We start from the raw sequence: 26,256 nt of genomic DNA on the forward strand, positions 1-26,256 counted from the left end.
AAAAAAAAAGCGTGTTCTTCTTGGGTGTACGTCCTGCTGGTTAGTTCCCCAGGGGGATGGATGGACACCCGCGTGAGGCTAAGCCTGGGCCCTGGTGTAGGGGGGACCGTCTCAGTGCACCCGGACAGATGCCCTGTACCCACCCTTCCCGGATCAGACCTGCCCCCTTTTCCAGGCCCCTCTGCTTACACTGGTGCTATTTCTGGCTCCTTGGTGTCCAGAACTCTCACTGTGTCAGTTGTGTCCTGTCACCGTCTCTGTCCTCAGCGTCTAGTTCCCTTAGCTTTGCTCCTCAGTGGTCTCTGTCCCCGAGGACAGGGGACACAGCGGACGGAGGCCAGGACTGTGGGATCAAGGGCCACCTTGATGTTCTGTGGGCTCCTCAGCAGGGCCTTCAAGTCAAATTACAACCAGTTTCGGTCCTTGCCATCTAAGAATATGTCCAAGAGAGTTTTGCTCCTCCTGATTTCACTGCCTTACACAAAAGCTACCAGGACCATAACATGTCAGAAATGTTAGCATAGGGGATCCCTGGGTGGCTCAGCAGTTTAGCGCCTGCCTTCAGTCCAGGGCGCGATCCTGGTGTCCCGGGATCGAGTCCCACGTCAGGCTCCCTGCATGGAGCCTGCTTCTCCCTCTGTCTGTGTCTGTGCCTCTCTCTCTCTCTCTCTCTCTGTCTATCATGAGTAAATAAATAAATACATCTTTAAAAAAAAAAAGAAATGTAAAAAAAAAAAAATGTTAGCATAATGGCATCATCAACATCTGCGAAATTTTGTTGTCACTCTTTGGGGTTTCCTTGCTCATCAATTTTCAGTCGTGGCACCCAGCAAAATTCCTGCCAAGCAAAGGACCACGGCCACATACTTTCTTCCAAGATCTTAAGATCAACCTTGTGGGGGCCCTTTCCTGGATTTATCCTTCCTTTATTTTTTATCCCTTCATAGCCAATATTCTGATATATATATATATATATATATATATATATATATATATATATGTAACTATTTATCTGAGAGACAGAACATTAGGAAGGACAGGGACAGAGGGAGAAGCAGACTCCCCACTGGGCAGAGAACCCAATGTGGGGCTCAATCCCAGGACCCTGGGATCATGACCTGAGTCAAAGGCAGATGCCTAATCAACTGAGCCACCCAGGTGCCCCTATAGTAATTCTTTATGTTAAACCCCCCCTCTTTAAATTACTGGTTGGTTTCTGTCTCCTGAGGCCCCTGACCAGTAACGGGGTCTCCAGTCCGCCAGGGGTTCTACATGGGCTCTCCCCTTTGACATCCACAGCACCACAGGTGAGACGTCTCACATGTCTCTCCTCTTCTTACCTTTGTCATGCTGGGGTCTCTCCAGGTGTTTTGTTGTACTCCCAGACCTGTCTGTGTCTCCAGCTCTTCGCTGCCCCGTCATTTGTGTCCTGTCCCCTTCTCTGCCTCTGTGTCTTGCCCCTCAGTGGCCTCTTTCCATTAGGCTTTGGGAAGCCTAATCCCAGGGGTTCTGGCAACTGATGTCTTGGCCTCCCTAACACCAACCCCTGTCTCTCATGACATTTTTAACCAGTTCTTTTTGGTCCTACCTGAGGACTGGCTCTCACATTAGTTTCTCTCATCTTTATTCCTATTGTCCTTGAACTCGGATCCAGATAAAAATTCTCCTTCCTCAAGGAATCTTCCCAGCAGCCCACGCACTGCATTGCAGGGCAGAGTTTGGGGGCTCTCACAGAGCGTCATTCACGCCTGTTGGCTCGCCTTTACCCCATCCCCTCTGTTGCCTTAACGTGTTAGTTCCCCAGTTAGATTCCAAGCCCCTAATATAACTTATATCTGAAAAGTAGTCTACAGCTCATAAAACACTTTCATTCTATTTTCTACATAACTTTTCTTTTGACAATGTCTAATGTTCTAGAGAGGAAGCCAGATACGTACATAGACATGACATAATTTAGTAAGAGCCTCTGCTGAAGCACACTGGTGGCAACCCCAGCTCTATTAGGGTGTGGGAGGCTGGTGAATACCACTTAAATAAAGTAGCTGCCATTTGCTTTGTTTGCAAATGCCAAACTGTGCTCTATATATTGTACGCGCCTTTCTTGACATAAGCTTTTTGCAGTTCTCAGCTGGAGAAACCCAGGTTTAGAGGTATGTACGCAATTAGGACCTCGTCCGGGGTTGCACACGTAACAGGTGCAGAGCCAGGACTGCAGGCTGCTGTGTCTGCCTCCAGAACCTGGGTGTGCTGTACAAGGCCAAGAGCTTCAGCAGTGGGACCTCTCTCTCCTTCCCAGATCTCTAGCGCTAGGTTTAAACGGCCAGGAGAGCACTTAGGATTGGGAGATGGGCACCACATCTGGCACATCATCGGATGCGCTACGCCTCGTATGGCCCAGGCACTCACCAACGGCTTCCCCGATAAATTACCACTGAAAACCTGGACTCAGTCCATCTCACTCTTTACTCTTGCACCTTATCCTCTTCCTCCTACCAGTCCAACCTGTTGAAAGAGCCTCCCGTCTACACTGATTCCTTCCTTCCGACTCACACTTGAATCCACTCCAGCCTGGCCTGTCCACAGCACTCCAGCAGAGCAACTGTTGTCCACCAAGGCCCTCCGTGTTGCCCCCAACAAGTGACATATTCCTCCTTGTACCAGTAGGCCTCTGAGCAACCTTCAGCACACCTGCCTTCTCCCACCTTCTTGAACAATGCTCTCAATTGCTTTCATCCTATCACACTACCCTCTGGTCCCACCCTCTCGGAGCACTGCTCTCCAACCACACTAGTGTTCCCTCGGTCCCACCAAAAAGTCAAGCTTTAATTCACCACAGCGTGTTTGCACATGATGTTGCTTGCCTTTGCCTAGAACACTCGATCCATCTGCTCCTCATGTGGCTGCCCCCTGCTCATCCTGTGCCTCTCCCATGAAATGTCTCTTCAGAGAGGCCTTCTCCGACTGCTCTGAGTCACCTACTGTGGCTGTTCTTTTCTACCTATTATTAATATATAGGATGATTGGGATCCCTGGGTGGCACAGCAGTTTGGCACCTGCCTTTGGCCCGGGGCGCGATCCTGGGGACCCGGGATCGAGTCCCACGTTGGGCTTCCTGCATGGAGCCTGCATCTCCCTCTGCCTATGTCTCTGCTTCTCTCTCTCTCTCTCTGTGTGTGACTATCATGAATAAATAAAATCTTTCAAAAATATACATATAGGATTTTTTTTCATTTCTTGCCTTTCATTTTTCTGTTATTGTTTTTCTTTGTTTTGCTTGTTTTCTTGGTTCATCTTCCATCTTCTGTTGTAACAATTCCTGTCTTATTTAACGTTAAATATCTGGCACTAAGCAAAGTACCTGGTACATAATAGAACCTCAACACTTACTGAATGAACGAATGAGTGAAATAATTTACTGTTTAGCTAATTAGTAAGAAGGTAGGAATGAGGTCAAGCTCCCAGTTGATGGGTTAACCTGAAATGGAGCAAGGAGTTACTCCTGAGAAAGGAAGGTAAAGAGAATGCAGTCAGGAGACGCAGATCATTTGAGAGGGAGGCCAAGGGACCTGAGGGAATTCACTTGTTCCTGCTACTGTTGTACATTATTGTCCCCAGGACCCATCAACAAAGGGCAAAGAGCACTTCTATCTTGTTGTATGCCATCCTTGTTATCTAGAGTAGCTACCAGAGCTCCTGGCACATAGTAGATGCTCAGTAAACATTTACTGAGTGAATGAAGCAGGAAGAAAAGTATTCTGCAGAGGATGACAGACCTGGGAGCAGTGTTTTGGACTTGTGGAGGGTATCTGATATTTGATGCAGGTTTTGGTCTGCAGAACCTAGTAATGTTTCACTTAAAGATGAATCTCCAAATCTATACCAAAATCTATACTAAAGTACCGTCTAAACTGACATAATCTCACTTTATAATAGAAAAAATAATTCTCTCTAGCAATGCTTTGCAAGCTTTCTCATGAGAAATGAAAATTATGACTCCCAGTTATGGCCTTTGGATGTGTCAACTTGGCTAGGCTGAAGTACAGCCCTCAGTTCTCTCAAGTGAGGCCAGCTGGATGGGCCATAGAGATATTTCTTAAAGGGTAAAGGGGAGATGGAGCCACTTTGTTGTATACACACATCATCCTTCAGTTATTCAAACATCTAATTTACACAGTGCTATGAGAGGTTTTTTTGCAGCCATGATTAATGTCCATAATAAATTATCTGTGAATTAATCAAATGAGTGATTATCCTACGTGGAACTGGCTTCATCAGTTGGAAGGCCTTTAGAAAAAGGCTTAAACCTTCCTTGACCTGGTCTCCAAAAAGTCATTGGGCCTACTACAATTGCTCTCCTTCCCCCTGGATCTTGCCATCCTGACTGCCTGTCCTGACTGCTTAGGCAGCCCTGACAACTATGTAAGCCAGTTCCTTACAATAGGGCCATTAATAGATACATACACATCCTACTGGTTCCGCTTCTCTGGTTGAACTCTGATTGATTCAGAATTTGGTACTATAAGTTGTTTTAGAGGAACAGAATCATAAAGATAGATTTAGATTTAGATTTCTCAAAAGGAATTGGCTTATGCAATGGTGGGGGCTGGCTAAGTAGATCCAAGGTCTATAGGGAAGACCTGTTTTCCATGCAACCAAGCAGATCACAAGCAGGCTGAACTCCACAGGCATGGGCTCAAGCTGTTGTCCAGAGGTGTAGTCTTCTCTCTTGAGTGGTTCCTCTCTTTGGATCTAAGTCTTTTAGACTACCAGAACTTCAAGTCACAAGGATGGAAAACAAAAAAAATTCCTAGTGGATCAGTAGGGTAATAGTGAGAGAAGCCACTGACACTTCTTTGCCTTCATTCCTGGACTCATGAATTGTGGCTATGGAAAAACAGTACCATATACTGGACACTGACTTAAACCACCTACCATGAGGATCCCTGGGTGGCTCAGCGGTTAGCGCCTGCCTTTGGCCCACGGCACGATCCTGGAGTCCCAGGATCGAGTCCCACGTCGGGCTCCTGGCATGGAGCCTGCTTCTCCCTCCTCCTGTGTCTCTGCCTCTCTCTCTGTCTATCATAAATAAATAAATAAATCCTTAAAAAAATAATACAGCACCTACCATATCTGTGGGGGGAGCAGGGCAGAGGGGGGGCACTGTCCTATTCCTGCAAGGTGTTGCTTTCTGAGTCTTCAAAAGGTTATTCCACCATTCCACCCAGCTGGCTACTTCAAGATAATAGGGAGCATGGTTAAGCCAGTGAATTCCATGAGCATAGCCCTACTGCCATGTTTTATTTGTTGCAAAGTGATTTCCTTAATCAGAAGTAATACTGTGTGAAATAAATACCATGATGGTGGACAAGGCATTCTGTAAATCCACAGATTTTGGCAGAAGCATTGCATGCAGGGGAGACAAATCTATATTCAATATGTCTATTCCATTTAGGAAAAGCATTGCCCCTTCCATGATGGAAGTGGTCCAATGTATCAAGCTGTCACTAGAGAGTTGACTGACCACCCCAGGCAATGGTGCAGTAGCAGAGGCTCAGTGTTGGTCCCTGCTCTTGATAGAGTAGGCTCTCAGTGATAGTTGTAGTCATCTGGGTTGGTCTTGGTGAGTGGAAATCCATGTTGCTGAAAAGATCTAAATAGACATTTCTCCAAAGACATAGAAATGGCCAATAAGCACACGGAAACAATGTTCAACATCATTATTCATTAGCAAAATGCAAGTCAAAACTATCTAAGATACTACTTACACCCACTAGGATTGAGATAACTGAAAAGATGTTGGCAAGATGGTGGATAAACTAGAAGAACCCTTGTACATTGTTAGCAGGAATGTAAAATGGTGCAGCCACTTTGGGAAACAGTAGCAGTTCCTAAAAAAGTTATACATAGTTATTATATGAGCTGGCAATTCCACTCCTAGATTTATACCCCCAAAAGATGAAAGTATATATTCATATAAAAATTTGTATATTGGTATTTGTAGCGTCATTATTCAAAATACCCACGGAGTGGAAGCAACTCAAGTATCAATTAATGAGGAATAAATAAAATAAATATTTAATTAAATAAATATTAATAAAATTGAGGAATGTTCATACAATGCAATATTTGGCCATAATAAGAATAAAGTACTAATGCATGCTATAACACGAATGAACCTTAAAAAACATTAGGTTAAATAAAAACCAGGCACAGGGACTCCTGGTGGCTCAGCGGTTGAGCATCTGCCTTTGGCCCAGGTTGTGATCCTGGAGTCCTGGGATCGAGTCCCACATCGGGCTCCCTGCATGGAGCCTGCTTCTCCTTCTGCCTCTGCCTCTGCTTCTCTCTCTGTGTTTCTCATGAATAAATAAATAAAATCTTTAAAAATATATAAATAAATAAAAATAAAAACCAGGCACAAACGGCTGTATCTTATATGATTTTATTTGTATTAAATGTCCAGAACTAACAAATCCAGAGACAGACATATTAGTGGTTGACATGACCTGGAAGGAGGGGGAATAGAGAGTGACTGCTAAAGAGTATGAAGTTTCTTTCTGGGGATGATGAAAATGTTCTGGAATTGCACGGAGATGAAGACTGAACCACCCTATGAATATACTAGAAACCCTTGAACTGAACACTTAGGGTGAATTAAATGGTATGTGATTTATATCTCAACTAAAAAATTGTATGAGAAAAAATGTAACTAATTGAGAGGGAGGAAAGAGCACTCTCTTTTTTTTTTTTTTTTTGAAAGAGCACTCTCAAATAATGTGTAACACACACACGAAATGGAGTATGCAGTCATTTCAGACAATATCCGTGTTCCATCAGAAAGTTTTTTTAAAAATTCTGTTTAGTATTATCTTGATAAGACAACAAAAGAAACTGTTGTTTATCTTATGCATAGGGAATATCCTAAAAAATATTAACATCTCCTTATGGAAATAAAAGCAAATCTTTTGCTTGTTTAGTGTGAAATATTATCTATACTTAGGTTAAAAAATGAAAACCAGGATTACTGGGATTGGCCAGAAGAATATTTGAATACTAATACTAGTCAGAATGAATATTTATTGAGCTCATTCTCATGCCAGCAAGCAACTACTCTATGGTGTAGATTTTTTTCCATCTTTTAAAAAAAATATTTTTTAAAGATTTTATTCATTTTAATTATTTTTTTAAATATTTTATTTATTTATTCATGAGACACAGAGAGAGAGAGAGAGAGAGAGAGAGAGGCAGAGACACAGGCAGAGGGAGAAGTAGGCTTCCTGCAGGGAGCCTGACGTGGGACTCAATCCCAGGTCTCTAGGATCAGGCCCTGGGCTGAAGGTGATGCTAAACCACTGAGCCACTCGGGCTGCCCATATTATAGTTTTTTTTTTTTTTTATTGGAGCTCAATTTGCCAACATATAGCATATCACCCAGTGTTCATCTTGTCAAATGCCCCCTCAGTGCCTATCACGCAGTCACCCCATCCCCCCACCCACCTCCCTTCCACTACCCCTTGTTTATTTTCCAGAGTTAGGAGTCTCTCATGTTCTGTCTCCCTCACTGATATTTCTCACTCATTTTCTCTCCTTTCCCCTTTAATCCCTTTCACTATTTTTTATATTCCCCAAATGAATGAGACCATATGTTTGTCCTTCTCCAATTGACTTACTTCACTCAGCATAATACCTTTCAGTTCCATCCACATCGAAGCAAATGGTAGGTATTTGTCATTTCTAATGGCTGAGGAATATTCCATTGTATACATAGACCACATCTTCTTTATCCATTCATCTTTCGATGGACACCGAGGCTCCTTCCACAGTTTGGCTATTGTGGACATTGCTGCTAGAAACATCGGGGTGCAGGTGTCCTGGCATTTCACTACATCTGTATCTTTGGGGTAAATCCCCAACAGTGCAATTGCTGGGTCGTAGGGAAGATCTATTTTTAACTCTTTGAGGAACCTCCACACAGTTTTCCAGAGTGGCTGTACCAGTTCACATTCCCACCAACAGTGCAAAAGGGTGCCCCTTTCTCCACATCCTCTCCAACATTTGTGGTTTTCTGCCTTGTTAATTTTCTCCGTTCTCACTGGTGTGAGGTGGTATCTCATTGTGGTTTTGATTTGTATTTCCCTGATGGCAAGTGATGCAGAGCATTTTCTCATGTGCGTGTTGGCCATGTCTATGTCTTCCTCTGTGAGATTTCTCTTCATGTCTTCTGCCCATTTCATGATTGGATTGTTTGTTTCTTTGCTGTTGAGTTTAATAAGTTCTTTTTAGATCTTGGAAACTAGTCCTTTATCTGATGTGTCATTTGCAAATATCTTCTCCCATTCTGTAGGCTGTCTTTCAGTTTTGCTGACTGTTTCTTTTGCTGTGCAGAAGCTTTTTATCTTGATTAAGTCCCAATAATTCATTTTTGCTTTTGTTTCCCTTCCCTTCATAGATGTGTCTTGCAAGTTTGCTGTGGCCAAGTTCAAAAAGGTGTTGCCTGTGTTCTCCTCTAGGATTTTGATGGATTCTTGTCTCACATTTAGATCTTTCATCCATTTTGAGTTTATCTTTGTGTATGGTGCAAGAGAATGGTTTAGTTTCATTCTTCTGCACGTGGCTGTCCAATTTTCCCAGCACCATTTACTGAAGAGATTGTCCTTTTTCCAGTGGATAAGCTTTTCTTATCCATAGACCATAGAGCTGAGGGCCCATTTCTGGATTCTCTATTCTGTTCCACTGATCTATGTGTCTGTTTTTGTGCCAGTACCACACTGTCTTGATGATCACAGCTTTGTAGTACAAACTGAAATCTGGCATTGTGATGCCCTCAGCCATGGTTTTCTTTTTTTAATATTCCCCTGGCTATTCGAGGTCTTTTCTGATTCCACACAAATCTTAAGATAATTTGTTCCAACTCTCTGAAGAAAGTCCATGGTATTTTGATAGGGATTGCATTGAATGTGTAAATTGCCCTGGGTAGCATTAACATTTTCACAATATTAATTCCTCTGAAAAAAAAAATTCCTCTGATCTATGAGCATGGAATATTTTTCCATCTCTTTTTGTCTCCTCAATTTCTTTCAGAAGTGTTCTATGGTTTTTAGGGTATAGATCCTTTACCTCTTTGGTTAGGCATATTCCTAGGTATCTTATGCTTTTGGGTGTAATTGTAAATGGGATTGACTCCTTAATTTCTCTTTCCTCAGTCTCATTGTTAGTGTATAGAAATGCCACTGATTTCTGGGCATTGATTTTGTATCCTGCCACACTGCCAAATTGCTGTATGAGTTCTAGTAATTTTGGGGTGGAGTCTTTTGGGTTTTCTATGTACAGTATCATGTCATCTGCAAAGAGGGAGAGTTTGACTTCTTCTTTGCCAATTTGAATGTCTTTTATTTCTTTTTGTTGCCTGATTGCTGAGGCTAGGACTTCTACTACTATGTTGAATAGCAGTGGTGAGAGTGGACATCTCTGTCCTGTTCCTGATCTTAGGGAAAAGGCTCCCAGTGCTTCCCCATTGAGAATGATATTTGCTGTGGGCTTTTCGTAGATAGCTTTTAAGATGCTGAGGAATGTTCCCTCTATCCCTACACTCTGAAGAGTTTTGATCAGGAATGGATGCTGTATTTTGTCAAATACTTTCTCTGTATCTATTGAGAGGATCATACGGTTCTTGTTTTTTCTCTTGTTGATATGATCACATTGATTGCGTTACGAGTGTTGAACCAGCCTTGCATCCTGGGGATAAATCCCACTTGGTCATGGTGAATAATCTTCTTAATGTACTCTTGGATCCTATTGGCTAGTATCTTGTTGAGAATTTTTGCATCTGTGTTCATCAGGGATATATTGGTCTATAATTCTCCTTTTTGGTGGGGTCTTTGTCTGGTTTTGGAATTAAGGTGATGCTGGCCTCATAGAATGAGTTTGGAAGTACTCCATCTCATTCTTTTGGAACAGCTTTAGTAGAATAGGTATGGTTTCTTCTTTAAATGTTTGATAGAATTCCCCTGGGAAACCATCTGGCCCTGGACTTTTGTGTCTTGGGAGGTTTTTGATGACTGCTTCAATTTTCTCCCTGGTTATCAGCCTGTTCAGGTTTTCTTAGTTCTTCCTGTTCCAGTTTTGGTAATTTGTGGTTTTCCAGAAATGCGTCCATTTCTTCTAGATTGCCTAACTTATTGGTGTATAGCTGCTCATAATATATTTTTAAAAATCGTTTGTATTTCCTTGGTACTGGTGGTGATCTCTCCTTTTTCATTCATGATTTTATAAATTTGAGTCTTTTCTCTTTTGTTTTTAATAAGGCTGGCTAATGGTTTATCTATCTGATTAATTTTTTCAAAGAACCAACTCCTGGTTTTGTTGATCTGTTCCACAGTTCTTCTGGTCTCTATTTCATTGAGTTCTGCTCGAATCTTTATTAACTCTCTTCTTCTGCTGTGTGTAGGTTTTATTTGCTGTTCTTTCTCCAGTTCCTTTAGGTGCAAGGTTAGCTTGTGTATTTGAGTTTTTTCCAGTTTTTGAGGGATGCTTGTTTTGCAATGTATTTCCCCCTCAGGGCTGCTTTTGCTGTATCCCAGAGATTTTGAATGGCTGCATCTTCATTCTCATTAGTTTCCATGAATCTTTTTAATTCTTCTCTAATTTCGTGGTTGACCCATTCATCTTTTAGCAGGATGGTCTTTAACCTCCACGTGTTTGAATTTCTTCCAAATTTCTTCTTGTGATTTAGTTTTAATTTCAAAGCATTATGGTCTGAAAATATGTAGGGGACAATCCCAATCTTTGGGATTTGGTTAAGACCTGATTTGTGACCCAGGATGTGATCTACTCTGGAGAAAGCTCACTTTTCAAGAAATGTGCACTTGAGAACAATGTGTATTCAGTTGCATTTGGAAGTAAAGTTCTGTAAATATCTGTGAAGTCCATCTGGTCCAGTGTATCCATTTAAAGCCCTTGTTTCTTTGGAGATGTTGTGCTTAGAATATCTGTCGTTTACAGAAAGCACCATGTTGAAGTCTCCCAGTTTAAGTGTACTATCATCTAAGTATCTCTTTGGTTATTAATTGATTGATATACTTGGCAGCTCCCACATTAGGGGCATAAATATTCATGATTGTTAGGTCCTCTTGTTGGATAGATCCTTTAAGTATGATATAGTGTCCCTCTTCATCTTTTACTACAGTCTTTGGGATAAACTTTAATTTATCTGATGAGGATTGCTGCCCCTGCTTTCTTTTGAGAACCATTTGAATGGTAAACGGTTCTCTAACCTTTTATTTTCAGGCTGTAGGTGTCCTTAGGTCTAAAATGAGTCTCTTGTAGACAGCAAATAGATGGGTCTTGCTTTTTTATCCAGTTTGAAACCCTGCATCTTTTGATGGGATCATTAAGCCCATTCATGTTCAGAGTTACTATTGAAAGATATGAATTTAGTGTCATTATCATAATACCTATTCAGTCCCTGTTTTTGTGGATTGTTTCTTTGGACTTCCTCTTTTACAGAGTCCCCCTTAACATTTCTTGCAGAGCTGGTTTGGTGGTCACATATTCTTTCAGTTTCTGCCTATCTTGGATGCTTTTTATCTTTCCTTCTATTCTGAATGAGTGCCTTGCTGGATAGAATATTCTTGGCTGCATGTTCTTCTCATTTAGTGCCCTGAATATATCCTGCCAGCCCTTTCTGGCCTGCCAGGTCTCTGTGGAGAGGTCTGCTGTTAATCTAATATTTCTCCCCATATAAGTTAGGGATCTCTTGTCTCTTGCTGCTTTAAGGATTTTCTCTTTATCTTTGGAATTTGCTAGTTTCACTATTAAATATCGAGGTGTTGAATGGTTTTTATTGATTTTTAGGGGAGGACCTCTCTATCTCCTGGATCTGAATGCCTGTTTCCCTCCCCAAGTTAGGGAAGTTCTCAGCTGTGATTTGTTCAAATACACTTTCTGGTCCTCTGTCCCTTTCAGCGCCCTCTGGAACCCCAATTAAACGTTAATTTTTCCTTCTGAGGCCGTCATTTATTTCCCTTAACCTTTCCTCATGTCTTTTTTTTTCCCTCAGCTTGCTTCCTTGCCATCAACTTGTCTTCTACGTCACTCACTCTTTCTTCTATCTCATTAACCCTCGTCGTTAGGACCTCCAGTTTGGATTGCATCTCATTTAATTGATTTTTAATTTTGGCCTGATTAGATCTAAATTTGTGGGCGACCATGAACTAGCTGGAGTAACTGAACCAAACCAGGCCTGGACTTGAGTTCCTCATTCACCCAAAAGGCTCGAGAGCCTAAAGGGTGAATAGTTGGTAGACGCTTGAGAAAGGGCTTGAGCAATGGTTCTCAGGGCTTGCTTGTACGTGATCACATAACACAATAGATAAAACTTATTCTGACCTAGTCATAAATGTAAATAAGGGTCTGTCTGTCCTTGCTGGTCTGTTTACCATACCTAATATTCCTTTGAAGTATGCACATCTGGAGCAACAAGCTTATCTATTTACCAAGGTCTTCTGGCACCCGTGAGCCTGTCTTGCATGCTGAGAAAAGGGAACTTTGGAGAGTTTCACAAACCTGCTAAAAATAAACACTTTCTTGGCTTTGTTTTGCTCATGCTATAAAATGTTGTAAAACTTTGAATAAAGCTGGCACTGCTTGGACATCATCCACTGTGTCCCTCCTGTCCCCATCTCTTTACTTTTATTTTCCTCATCCCCTTATCCTCAGGACCCTGATCGTGTTGCCGCAGCACGCGCAACATAAATTCTGTAGTCATGAAGTCTCTTGAATCCTTTATGCTTTTTTCCAGAGCCACCAGTAGCTTTATAATTACGCTTCTGAATTGGTTTTCTGACATCAAATTGTAATCCAAATTCTGTAACTCTGTGGGAGAGAGTACTGTTTCTGATTCTTTTGTGGTGAGTTCTTTCTAGTCATTTTGCTCAGTGCAGAGTGGCTAAAAACAAGTTATACTGGAAAAAGGAAGAAAAAAAGAGAAAAAAGGGAAAAAACAAAACAAAAAACCAAGGAGAGGGTATCCTCTGGTTGTATATACTGTAAGTCCCTCAACTTCCCCTGGAGCTTTCCAGCACTGTTCAGTCCAGAACTTGCTCTTCCCCTCTCCTTCCAGCTGATCTTCTGGGGAAGGGGCCTGCTGGGCTGATTCTCAGGTGTGTGCACTGGGGGAGCTGCCCGCCCCAGCCAGGTGCACGGTTCAGTGGGAGCCGTTTATCCTGTGAGGCCCCTGCTCCCTGGGAGCCCCGTTCCATCCCAGGCGCAAGGTGACACCATGAGGAACAACAGCAGCTGCGGCCAGCCCTCCAGCCCTAGAGTCAGCTCCCGCAGTAACCACCATAGCTCTCAGTCCGCAGGGGCCTGGATGCTCCGGGGGCGGAGGGCGCCGACCTGCACAGCTCGGGGCTGCCCGGGGGCAGGAGCGTCCTCGCTGTCCTGGGCCCTCCCCGCCTCCGCCTGTTCTGGGGGCAGCACAGGATGCTGGGCTGTGTCCCCCAGTGCCCTGGGCTCCGGGGCCGCGCAGCCCCCTCCACGTGAAGCCACCACCTGAGCCGCTGCCCGAGCTGCTCCCCGGGCCCCGCCGGTTGCGCTCCAGCCCTTTACTGCGCTCAGCCCGCAGGGTGTGGCGCGCTCTCTCCCGGGGCGCAGTTCCTCTGTTAGTGACTCCGGGAACCTGGGGGCTCCACTCCCCCTCCTGGGATCCTGCCCCAGCTCCCTGCGTGCACCTTTCCGACCAGGAGTATTAGTAAAGTTCCCACTTCTCCGGGCCTGGGCTCTCCTGTCCTAGAGGCTCCCGCCGCCCCGCTTAGCCCGGCTCCTCGTGGGGCCCCTCCCCCACTGGATACTTTTTAATTTTTTTTTTTTTTATGATAGTCACACAGAGAGAGAGAGAGAGAAGCAGAGACACAGGCAGAGGGAGAAGCAGGCTCCATGCACCGGAAGCCCGACGTGGGATTCGATCCCAGGTCTTCAGGATAGCGCCCTGAGCCAAAGGCAGGTGCCAAACCGCTGCGCCACCCAGGGATCCCCTGGATGCTTTTTTATTTACTTTTTTCTATCTTCCCAACTTGATAGCGCAAACTGCTCTCTGTAGCGTTCCAGCTGTTCTCTCTTTAAATCTCAGGCCAAATTCGTAGGTTTTCAGGATGACTTGAAAGTTACCTAGGTAAGTTGGTGGGGACAGTAGACTGGGGACCCTACTCCTCCGGGATCTTGCCCCGCCCCTGGTGTGGATTTTCAAATGAGGACACCCAGGGGCAGAGAAATGGAGTAACTTGCTCAAGATCACAGATATAAAGAGTGGCAGAGCCAGGATTTGAACACCCCTGGCTTGAGGTCCCTCCCTTAACCTGCACCACTACTTCCTTGGGCAGGATTAATAAATAATAAGATTCCCCAGTTCTCTGATGGGGACTTAGAGTTAATAGGCCAGTGAGAAAAAAGCATAGAATTGTTTTAGGGGAGAAATGGAAATGTTTTTGGTCTAGGCAAGATCCAGCCAGTCCTGTGGGCTGGTTAGCAGCAAGGGTACATAGAAAGCCCCAGCCTGATCACAGCTTGGACTCCACTTGGCATTTGGGGCACCATCTGAATAGGCCCTGGGCCCTTTGGGTCTCTCACTAGTGGATACGTGTGCATGTGCCATTCCCCCTCATACCCCAGGTTATAGTTGGAGGGCTGCCTGGAGGTTAGAGATTGAAGATCCTTCAGTACTTTTTACACCAAGCTATGAGCTGAGCTACCTCTGTAGGTAGGGAGGTAGGCCAAGGGGCTTAGCTGTGGGGATCTGAGGACATCAGAGGAGGAGGGATAAGGAAGCAGGTATGGTCAGGGGAGAGACTATCTACTCTTTCTTACCTAATGGACCCTAGACTTAAATAACAGATTAAGTCTAGGTGATAAAGCCTCAAATAGAAGAATCCTCCCACCTCCTGCCCTCCTCATCCCCACCATCTCCTCATGGTTCTTAGCCTAAGTTCTCCACTACTTTACTTGGAAATAACCCCAGGGAGCAAGAGTGAGAGACAGGGGAGGAGACCAAGGAAGGAGCATGTCCAACAGAAGGATGTATTATAGGACAGGCCGCAGTAAGAGCCTTATAGCTGAGCTCAATCACCCTGGGACATTCTGAGCAATGTAATAAAAGATGCCTGAGCACTATTCACCAGGAATCAAAAAAGAAAAGCCCCTATCAAGTGGCTGCCATCCCCACTGAGCAGGTGTGACCCCTACAATGTAACGTTCCTGCATCGCATGGTTGTGTACACTGCAGTGCCCTATGGGTTTCCCTAGTATAGGACATAGAAGGTGTATGGAACAGACCTAAAGCAAGGTGCTGCCCAGCTGCACTTGCATGAGATGGATCAAGACCCATATGGAATCACTGTGGCAGTGGCTGCAGGAAGAGAAGGGGGCCCGAGGATCTGAAGTACTGCATGAGCCAGACCTGACTACCACAACCTTGTGCTCTTCTAAAGCTTATGGAAAAGCACAGGCATCCCCAAGGCATGGAGAGTAGGCTTAGTCAGGAATGAAGGCACCAACTGGGTCTCAGGTTGAGAGTAAAAGAGGGAAGAGGCAAAGGCACTGGTTAACCAAGAGGAGGAAAGAGGAAGGGGCAACTGGGAAAAACAGAGAAATGTACACTAAAGGACTTGTGAAATGATCCGGCCATGAACCTAGTGACGCCACACAGATGTCACCCGGGGGGCGGACATGGTCTGGATGGAGCACAGTGCTCTTTGAGAGCAAGGGAAGGCTACAGAGCTTGGTAGGGACATTCTTAGCAACAAGACTATATCTGCTGCACAACCCATCGTTGTTTTACTTAAGATAACATGCTTTTTTTCTTACAACAAAAGTAGTTTGTCAGAAGTTGGGGTAGAAAGAGGGGGATATGATGACCATTATGGTTAGGGGATCCAAGGAAAACACAAGCCACCAGGTCCCTAGTGGGGATAAGTTTCAAGGGCAATGAGAAGCAAGTTTTTGTTGGCAAGGGCTTGACTCCAGACATCAAAACTGAGCTCGGGTGAGCCTGGGCAACAGTGCCTGGGTTGCTTCTCCTCTCCAGCCCCCGAGATCATAAAGGCTGTCCCCATGGGCACCCACTAGCCTTGGAGGAGGCGAACCAGAGAGCCTGAGTTTGTGTTTGACACAGCTGGAGGCAAGTTTCCGGGCACACTTCACAGAAGGCTCTTTCCCCCACAACTACTTAAGCCTAAATAAACTGAGAACAGGATAAGCTACGAGACTGGCTCTACTTCACTTTCATTAATTAGGGTAGGGCTAAGTTGTTATAACAAAAGTACAGAAGCTTAAGATTGAAGAAACACTTTTTGTTTCCCTCAAAGTGATCCAGGTGCCAGGGGCCTTGGCTCCATACGGTCTTTCAGATTCCTTCCAATTTGCTGCTCTACTAGACCTCAGACTGAGGCTTGCCACCCAAAGGGTGATCCCAGGAAGTATTACCTGGGATCCTGCTGGAAATGTAAAATCTCAGGCTGTACCTCAGATCTATAGTGACAGCCAGAGCCAGTTACTTATCGTGTGGGTCCCAATGCACAATAAAAACGTGGAGACCCTTGTTCAGAAATTATTAAAAATTCCAAGATGGTGGAAGCAGGGCATTCACGCAAGCCCAGGCCCCTGCAGGACTACATAGGCCTCAGGCTATGAAGATGGGCAGTTTACTAGGAAAAGCCACACCAGAGATTAAAAACACTAGGTCACTAAAGCCAGATTTTACCTGCCGATAACAGGTCTAAATAGTGCCCTCATCACTAAATAGTGCCCTCATCATTCAAGAAACAGCATCTTGAATATTCACATTGATTCAGAGTTGCCCATCGGGAAAAATGTATTACTTGGGCAAGATGGGAAAACCACAACCTGGGACAACATCCTCTGTATTTAGGACACAGGGGTGCCAGTTAGTATTTTTGTGAGCCTTCTGGAAAGTTACCAAATAGCATTTTTTCCGGGCTGCTTCTGTGGTTTGTATTTGATTCATTAGACTTGGAAACTCCAGACTCCAGCACTGTGTTGCAACTCTGATAATTTACTTAGGGAGTTTAGCAGTATGCAGTTTTCTTCTAAATGAAGAGGCAGGAGGATGCGTGGATGGCTCTGTAGTTGAGGGTGTGCCTTTAGCTCAGGGTGTGGTTCTGGGTGGGGGGATCGAGTCCCACATCAGGCTCCCTACAGGGAGCCTCCTTCTCCCTCTGCCTCTCTGTGTCTTTCATGAATAAATAAATAAAATCTTTAAAAAATAAATAAATGAAGGGGTAGGAAAAACTCTGACCCCACTCTAACATTACTGTTTCTTGACACGAGATTCAGCCCCTTGTTCTGCCACAAAATGGTTAACACAGTGGAGTTTATGTTATCTGTATTTTATCATAATTTAAAACAACAAACTTGACAGTAGGTTAAGTGTCTGACTTCAGCTTGGGTCATGATCCTGAGATCCTACAACTGAGCCCAATGTCAGCCTGCTTCTCCCTCTGCCCCTCCTGTTTGTGCTTTCCCTCTCTCTCTCTCATATGCTCTCTCTCAAATAAATAAATAAAATCTTAAAAAAAAATAAAGAGAACCTGAAGGCACTGAATCCTGGTGGGTCTCAACAAATGGGGACTTGGGCAATGGACACATCTGTTAATTAAGCAGGGGCACAACCAGAGGTCCATGTGGATGGAGAGTGTTATCCAAGAAACAGAGAACCCAGGATGAGAGACAAACTGTGGAACTGAGAAACTGAATTTGGAAACAAGTCATAGAGGGCCTTCAAGGACAAGCTCAAGGATTTGGGCTTTGTTCAGAAAGCAGAGGGGAGCCACTGAAAGTTTGTGATTGGGAAGAGGCATGATTAAGACTGTGCCTCAAGCCCTGGTGGCACAGCAGTTTAGCGCCACCTGCAGCCCGGGGTGTGATCCTGGAGACCTGGGATCAAGTCCCACGTCAGGCTCCCTGCATGGAGCCTGCTTTTCCCTCTGCCTGTGTCTCTGCCTCTCTCTGTCTCTCATGAAGAAATAAATAAAATCTTAAAAAAAAAAAAAAAAAAAGACTATGCCTCAAGAGGACAAGAACTCTGCCAGTGGATCTCTCATTACTTTCCATGAGACCAAGGATAAGGGGTTATCTATAATCCCGGATAACTCTTATCTAAATCTAGGAACAATGCAGCTGTAGGAGGCCAGCTGAGGATTAAATTAGACTCAAGGTCTATAGATCCCAGGCCTGGGGCAGGATCCCTGACATCAGTATTTTTCACAAGCTCCTGTGGTGATTTATGTGTGTAACAGCTTTGTGAGTCACCTGACTTGGGTGATGCCCAGGTGCCTACGTTTTAATGAGCTGAGACTGAGTGGGGGCAATGAGGAAGACAGAGTTTAGAAGTGAAGAAAGGAAGGTCACTAAGATTGCTCCGACTGTTCAGGCAGACAAGAAGGAATGAGAACACGGGTGGCGGCAACAGAAACTGGGAAGAAAATGACCACGGAAAACCACCACCAACACACAGTTGAGAGGATCTCCCTCATGACTGCACCTGAGGGCTGAAGAGGGGGAGGCAAGGATGACCACAAGGTTCTCAGCCTTGGGCGGGACAGGGACAAATTTAACACATGTAAGGACATTTTTTTTTAATTTTTATTTTTTATTTATGATAGTCACACAGAGAGAGAGAGAGAGAGAGAGAGGCAGAGACACAGGCAGAGGGAGAAGCAGGCTCCATGCACCGGGAGACCGACGTGGGATTCAATCCCGGGTCTCCAGGATCGCGCCCTGGGCCAAAGGCAGGCGCTAAACTGCTGCGCCACCCAGGGATCCCATGTAAGGACATTCTTAACTTCGACTTTGGTTTTCCCATTCTCTGGGATTCATAGAAACCAGCTGACCTGGGTCTGATCACTACTGGACGAAAAGATATTCCAAATCTTTCTTTTTTTTTTTTTTTTAATTTTTATTTATTTATGATAGGCACACAGTGAGAGAGAGAGAGGCAGAGACACAGGCAGAGGGAGAAGCAGGCTCCATGCACCGGGAGCCTGACGTGGGATTTGATCCTGGGTCTCCAGGATCACGCCCTGGGCCAAAGGCAGGCGCTAAACCGCTGCGCCACCCAGGGATCCCGTATTCCAAATCTTTCAAACAACAGCCAACATGTATTACCTGTGTGCTGCCCCAAGTACTACTGCCCTGCACATTAGTCTCTTGTGACACTAAGAGATGGCTCTGACTTGACTCTCTGTGCCAGGCACTGTGCTTCACATTCATGACCTCAGTTAATTCTCAAACCATCCTGAGTAAGCGTTATTGCTGTCCCCATTTCCATTTCGTAGATGAGAAAACTGAAACTTAGAGAAACAAAATAACTGCCCCAAGGTCATTTAGAAAGAGACAGAAAAACATGCAAAGCTAGACAGCCTGCCTCAAAACCCAAGCTCTTAGCCACTATGCTACTCTGTGGCCCTGTTAAAAGTGAGGCAACTATGAATCACTGTCTAGAATTTTTAGGCAAGTGAAAAATACAAGTTGTATTTGAAAACACTGCCTAATATCCAACTAGACTATTGAAACCTAAACGTTTAGCCAAAGTGGATTTTTGTTGTTGGCTGGTTTACTTTAGAAAATAAATTCAGATGATGTGATACTTATTTTTTTAATGCTAGAAATTTCTCTGTACCCTCTTGGCAAATGAGGATTGCCGTAATACACCCTAGAACAATCTGTCAGGAAATGATTGCACAATTGTGCCAGTTCAGGCTGTCTCCTCCTCAGATTTCTTCTGGGCCCTCTTTTGGACAGTCATTATGTAATGAGAAAGCTGATGGACAGTGAAGGGAGGGGTCTTGCTCTTTACCTTAGTATAGACTCATACTCGACATAATACAAAACAACCAAAATCCAGCTGCTGCTAGTGGGAAGGTATGATATGATGATTTACAGTAAGAATATATATTTGGTCTTCCGCCTAATTCTGGCAGATCTAAAACCTTTGGAATTTCTTAAGTGATGACTGCCACAGAGGTGTCCTATAGTACTAATGAGGTAACATTTGGATAGCACTTAAGGATGAGGACTGGTTGCTAGTAGAGCCAATCATGTGATTTAGAGGGTTAGAACTTTCAGTATCACCCTCTATATCCCATCCCTGACCTCAGGAAAGAAAGAGACTGGACACTGAGTTCAATTGCCCATGACCAGTGATTTAACCAATCTGTAATGGAGGCATAACCAACCTCAAAGAACTTGATTCAGAGAGCTTCTGGATTGGTGAACACGTGGATTTGGAGAAGGGAGAGCTGGAGTAGGGCATGGAAGTTCCTAACATTTTTCCCCAAATCTTGCCCCACATATCTCTTCTATCTGGCTGTTCCTGAACTGTATCCTTAAATAAAAAACTGGCAATCTTACAAATAGTTTCTCGGAGCTGCTCTAGCAATTAATCAAACCATCAAACACAAGGAGGGGTTCGTGAGGACCTCTGATTTACAGGAAGTTGGTTAGAAATAGAATAACCTGGCCTTACAATTAGTGTATAAAGTGGAGGGCAGTCTTTTAGGGACTGAGCCGTTTACCTATGGGATCTGACACGTCAACAGTGTCAGAATTGGGTTAAATTGTAGGACACCCAACTGGGGTCAGAGGGGAAACACCACACACACACACCTCCCACCACTACCACCCCTACTGTTGACCATAACTTTTAGGTTTTTCACAAAACTCTAATAAGTTTTGTGAAGCCTCCTCTCTCTGACATCTGACAATTTTTCAACCCGTCTGATTATATCAAATCTGAATACCTGTGTGGAAATATGACAGCAATTTCTGTCTATAGCTTCCCGGCTGTGTTCTGAATGAAAGGAAGAAGTAAATCATTCAATGTATCCAACACTTTTCTTACTCCACATTGAGTTTATCCCATGCTTTCCTACAAATTGCTACAATAAACCTCATGTCTGTATTCCACTTAAATAAAAACTTAACAGATTTTAATGTATTATTAATGTAACATGCTATGCAAGTGTACAGGGGCCTGACAAAGGCATTTGGGTCCATGGCTTAAATGACACAGGTGTCTACTGCAGTTTGTGAGTACTTAGTTTTCCTTTATTATGGCTTTTAAAAAATAATTTTCAAAAGTGCATGATTCCTTTGGACCACTGTTTAGGAAAGATTAGAGATAAAACATTTCCAGTAATAAATTAGTCATCTGTATATAAGTTCAGATTAGAAAATGTCAAATACTGGGAAAAAATAGATTTTAAGTTAGCTCAATTTTAAATATGGGGTCATTTCACGTAAATATCTAACTTGAATCTTCAATGTTTCACTTATTTGATGTGTTAATTCCATTCCATCAGGTCTTCTTTCAATAATTTCTCAACTATTCCAGAGAAGATATAAAGAATTCAACTTCTGTCAATTACTTTATCTGCCTTCACGCAACCAGGGTGAGAAACTTCTGTTCCCTCCATGAGAGTCACAACAGGAAAATAATTCCCCCAATCCCTTAAGCAAGGAGAAAATAATACTGTAGTTCAGAATAAGGACTGCACAGCTGTGAACTTTCACATTCTGATTCCAGAGCACTTCATTTCAGCAAAAAAGGACTGAGTCCTTTTCAAAATTCAACCCTGGTTGAGAAACAGAGGTCACAGCCACAGCCACAAATGCAGAAGTTATAGATACTGACAAAAGTACTCCCAGTAAGGTGGCAGAATTTTCAGGTGGTACCTTTCCTTCAACAACAAATGCACTCGGGAGGTTCAGGAGGATGATTCTGTTTTTCTCAAAATGTTGCGACATTTGCTGAATCTTCTTCCACTAGGCCTGCTGAGACCAGAGAAACCGATCACATTTTTCCAGCATGCTTTGTATCAAGGCTCTGAAATCCCAAAGAAAAGAAACAAGTGCATTTAGTTTTCATTGTTATTTCTTTACAAAAGAACATTTAAAAACCTACAAAGAATTAAAGGATTCAAAAAGCTGACTGATTCTGTGCAACAAAAGACAATCATAAGAGTGAAAAGGCATCCTGTCCTGTAGGAAAAGATACTTGCGAATCATATATCTGATAAAGGGTTAATATCCAGAATATATAAAAAAATTCATCCAACAACAAAAAACATGACAAAAAGATAGGCAAAAAGACTTGATAGGTCTCCAAAGATAATACACAATCAGCCAACAAGCATATGAAAAGATATTCAATGATCCTTTATCATTAGGGAAATGCAAATAAAAACCATGATGACTTGTCATTAGGATGGTTACTACCAAAAAGAAAATAACTAGTGTTGGTGAGAATATGTAGAAAATGGAACCCTTGTACACTACTGGTAGGAATGTAAAATGGTGTAACCCCTACAGAAAACAGTATGGCAGTTCCTCAAAAAATTAAAAATAGAATTCCATATGATCTAGCAATTCCACTTCTGGGGTAGGGTCTCAAATCTATATGTTCGTATTCACAGCAGCATTACTCATAATTGCCATGAGGTGGACGCATCCCAAGTATCCAAAGACAGATGAAAGGATAAACGAAATGTGGTATATCCACACAATGGAGTATTATTCAGCCCTACAAAGGAAGGGAAGTCTGATACATGTACAGAATGAACCTTATGAACATTACGTTGAAAATAAGCCAATCACAAAAAGATAAACATCATATGATTCCATTTATATAAAATACTTATAATACAGTAGCCCCCTCTTATCCACAGTTCCACTTACTATGGTTTCAGATACCCACGGTCAACTGTGGTCCAGAAAGAAATGATCTTCTGACATATGAGAATGATAGCCTAACACCACGTCACAATGCCTATGTCATTCACCTCAGTTTATCTCATCACATAGGCATTTTATCATCTACATCATCACAAGAAGGGTATGATACAATAAAATATTTTGAGAGACAGAGAGAGGAAAGACCACATTCACGTAACCTTTATCACAGTATGCTATTATGATTGTTCTATTTTATTATTACAGTTATTGTTAATCTCTTACTGAGCCTGTGGAGATGGCAGGACAATGGTGTAACAAGTATTACCTCTGTCTCTTCTCAGCAATCCTTAGAATATCACAGGTTCTGGTAAACCTCTCTGACAACTCCAGGGTCAAACCACATTCCTGCAGCAGTGACCAGGCCTGATCTGGGCCCATGGCCTTAGCTAATAGGAGGGCCACATTCTCCACGTTGATGGGGGAAGGCCCATCACTGAAGTTCCCATTTGGTGACTTCTGGGGTGCGGGCTTCGTGTTCTTGTTCTGTACAAGATGCAGGAGCAGCTTCCATTCCTCCACAGTCTCTGGGACCCAACCTTAACACACACGCACACAGAAACACACAACTGTTGGCTCTCATGGCTCGTAGCGCTCTGCCTGCATACAGTAGTAGATGGTCAAAACCACTTGTGAAAACATTTAATATCAAAACATAAGAACATAATCACATCATCCTACCATGAAGTTGTTTTCTGAACATTTGTTGAATAAATAATTCATTAAGAGAAGTCACAAAATTAGTTCCATAATTCTTTATTCACTTGCTTACTCAGGAATTTCCCAGGTATGGTCTGGGCTAGGCACACAGGTGCAGCGAGGGACCAATGGACATGACCCCTACACTCTTGTGGAGTTCACAGTCTAGTAAAGCAGGCAGAACTTAAACACAGAAATAAATCTGTACTTATAAACTGGGCTAAGTGCAGGGAACCATCACAGAGAATGGCAGGTTTAGGGGAGGATCTGAGAAGAGCTCCATGAGGATGGGACAGGTAAGCAGAGAGCTGAAAGACCAAGCAAACTTAGAGAGCATGTGCCTGTGGCTCACAGAGGGCAGCTTGAGGTCTCAGGGCATCATGAACAGAGGGTGAATGAGCCTGCATATCTGACAAAGGACACAAAGAGGGTAACTTGACACAGGACAGAACTTGAATTCAAGGAACTCAAAGAAAGGCCTACAGTGCACAAAGGCCTGGATTTTATTCTGAGTTCCATGTAAGGGGCTTCAGAGAGAAGAGCCACAATCATCCAATTTTTATAAAACCCTTCTGGCTGCTATAAGGAAAATGGATTAAAGGTGGGAGAGAATAGAAACCAGAAGACTAACTCTGAGGTTACTGCAGCCATCTAGGCAAGTAGCTAGGACCAGAGAGCTGGTGATGAAGCAAAAGTAGACAGATAAGAGATCTACTTCTGGCAGTAAAACCAACATGCCTTGAAGAATGATTAATATGAGTTATGGAGAAAGAGAATTATCAAGAAAAGACCCCCATTTAATACACCAAGGGTAAGAACAGCTGCTATTATTACTTTAACAAAATATTCAGGAACACCTGGGGGGCTCAGTTGGTTAAGTGTCTGCCTTCAGCTCAGGTCATGATCTCAGGGTCCTAGCCTGTGCCCTCCTTGCTCAGCAGGGGCTTTATTTCTCCTCCTCCCTCTGCCTCCTCCTCCCCACTCATGCTCTGCTTCTGTCTCACAAATAAATAAATAAAAGCTTTAGACAAAATATTCAGTCCTTTTATCTAGACAGAAAAGATTTTTTCTTTTTAAGATTTTATTTATTCACTCATGAGAGACACAGAGAGACAGAGGCAGAGGCACAGGCAGAGGGAGAAGCAGGCTCAAGGAAGACAGCCTGATGCGGGAATTGATCCTGGGACTCCAGGATCACACCCTGGGCCAAAGGCAGGTGCTAAACTGCTGAGCCACCCGGGGATCCCTAGGCAGAAAAGATTTTAAGTGATATTTATTTTCTTTATGTTTCCTGAATCCTCAGTTTTAATTTATAATAAACATTATGTTATGAGTTTAAATATATATACCATGTATATCTTAATTATTCTGGTTATTTTTCAGAACTGTACAGTTCTAGTCCTACAGAACCACCTGGGCCTCTTCTTCATTTCTGAAACAAAAATGACCTCAGTAATATTGGGACATCTGAAACTAACACTTGCCAGTCAACTGGCTTCTTTGCTCTGTTCTAACTTTCCCTCTCCTACACCAACAGGGCTGAACTGGCCTGTAAGTCACACTACTGAATGAAGGTTGCTGATGTCACAAGGTTGGCATCTTTGCATTAAGAGGAATGAAGTAGCACTACAAAACATTCAAGATGGGCTCTCAGATCTCAGATATCAGTGTGTCAAAGTTCTGGCCTTCTAATTGTCATTTTATCTGTGCTGGATTGATGAAAATTAAAAAAGAAAAAAACTTAAGTATCTAAATATCTGTGAAGGCTTAGGAAAAGCTGCCACTCCATTTTAAATTCATTTTAATGATATCTTAACTTTTGCCTGTGTAAAAGGCAGCATGGTGCTGAGAAAAGAATCTGAGCTCAGGGCTTGATCCTGGAGTTCCTGGATCAATTCCCACATCAGGCTCCCTCCATGGAGCCTGCTTCTCCCTCTGCCTGTGTCTCTGCCTCTCTCTCTCTCTCTCTCTCTCTCTCTGTGTGTGTGTGTGTGTGTGTGTGTGTCTCTCATGAACAAAGAAATAAAATCTATAAAAAAAAAACAAATAAACAAACAAACAAAAAAAAACAATCTGAGCTCAAACTTTAGAGATAGTGAGACCTGGGTCTGAACACTTCTTCCACTAGTTGCATGGCTTTGGGGAAACTGTTCTTCCTCTTTAAAACTTTGGTAAAATAGAAATAACAGTAACAATTCCAACAGCTTGTCATCTCATTTAAACAGCAAGTGAGAAAGCACCTAGTATATGATGCCTAACATACCATATAGTACGCACTCATTGATAGAAAAGTTGTCTGTAGTTTATTCCTAATTATGATTTCATATATATATTAAGTGGCATAGATTAAAAAAAAAAATCCCAAAAAGCTCCCAAACCTCCACAGATTTGACAGCTAGCTAGAATTACATACAGGATCATTAAAATGTTCACTAGATTTCTTTACTGAAATGTCTGCAGTGACTTCTAAAATACTACAACCAAGAGTAACCAATTGGGATTTACATACCATTGTCCCCTTCCATCAGGCTCATATCGTTCAAGCACACAATGTTGGTAAAGGCCTCTCTTCTTCTCTCTAACTCCAAACAAAGACTAAGATATCCAGGCCAGAAACTTTAAAGAGATCAAAGTTAAAGAAAGGAATTAAAACAGCAAATTTATCTGGAGCTGTACTGTCCAATAGAGTAAATGTTAGCCACACATGGCTACTTAAATTTAAATTAAATAAAAAGTTCTTCAGCTGACCAAACCATA

At 43.1% G+C, this 26,256-nt stretch overlaps 1 protein-coding gene across 5 annotated transcripts in view; it reads right to left on the minus strand.

Moving 5' to 3' along the window:
• Positions 1 to 21,095: 21,095 nt before the first annotated feature.
• Positions 21,096 to 26,256, minus strand: part of HPS5 (HPS5 biogenesis of lysosomal organelles complex 2 subunit 2) — a 44,652-nt gene continuing 39,491 nt past the window's right edge. For 4 of the 5 annotated variants that reach the window (XM_025459688.3, XM_025459687.3, XM_025459689.3 and 1 more), the window contains 3 exons: positions 26,009 to 26,115; positions 23,069 to 23,339; positions 21,096 to 21,895 (listed from right to left, as the gene is read on the minus strand). In XM_025459688.3, the coding sequence (XP_025315473.1) occupies positions 21,835 to 21,895; positions 23,069 to 23,339; positions 26,009 to 26,115 (439 nt within the window). In that variant the 3' untranslated portion in view covers positions 21,096 to 21,834. Of the gene's footprint in view, positions 21,896 to 23,068; positions 23,401 to 26,008; positions 26,116 to 26,256 lie in introns of those variants that run through there. The other variant, XM_049098715.1, reaches the window with a different exon arrangement.

This window comes from Canis lupus, chromosome 21 (assembly GCF_003254725.2).
Source record: "Canis lupus dingo isolate Sandy chromosome 21, ASM325472v2, whole genome shotgun sequence".
Lineage (NCBI taxonomy): Eukaryota > Metazoa > Chordata > Mammalia > Carnivora > Canidae > Canis > Canis lupus.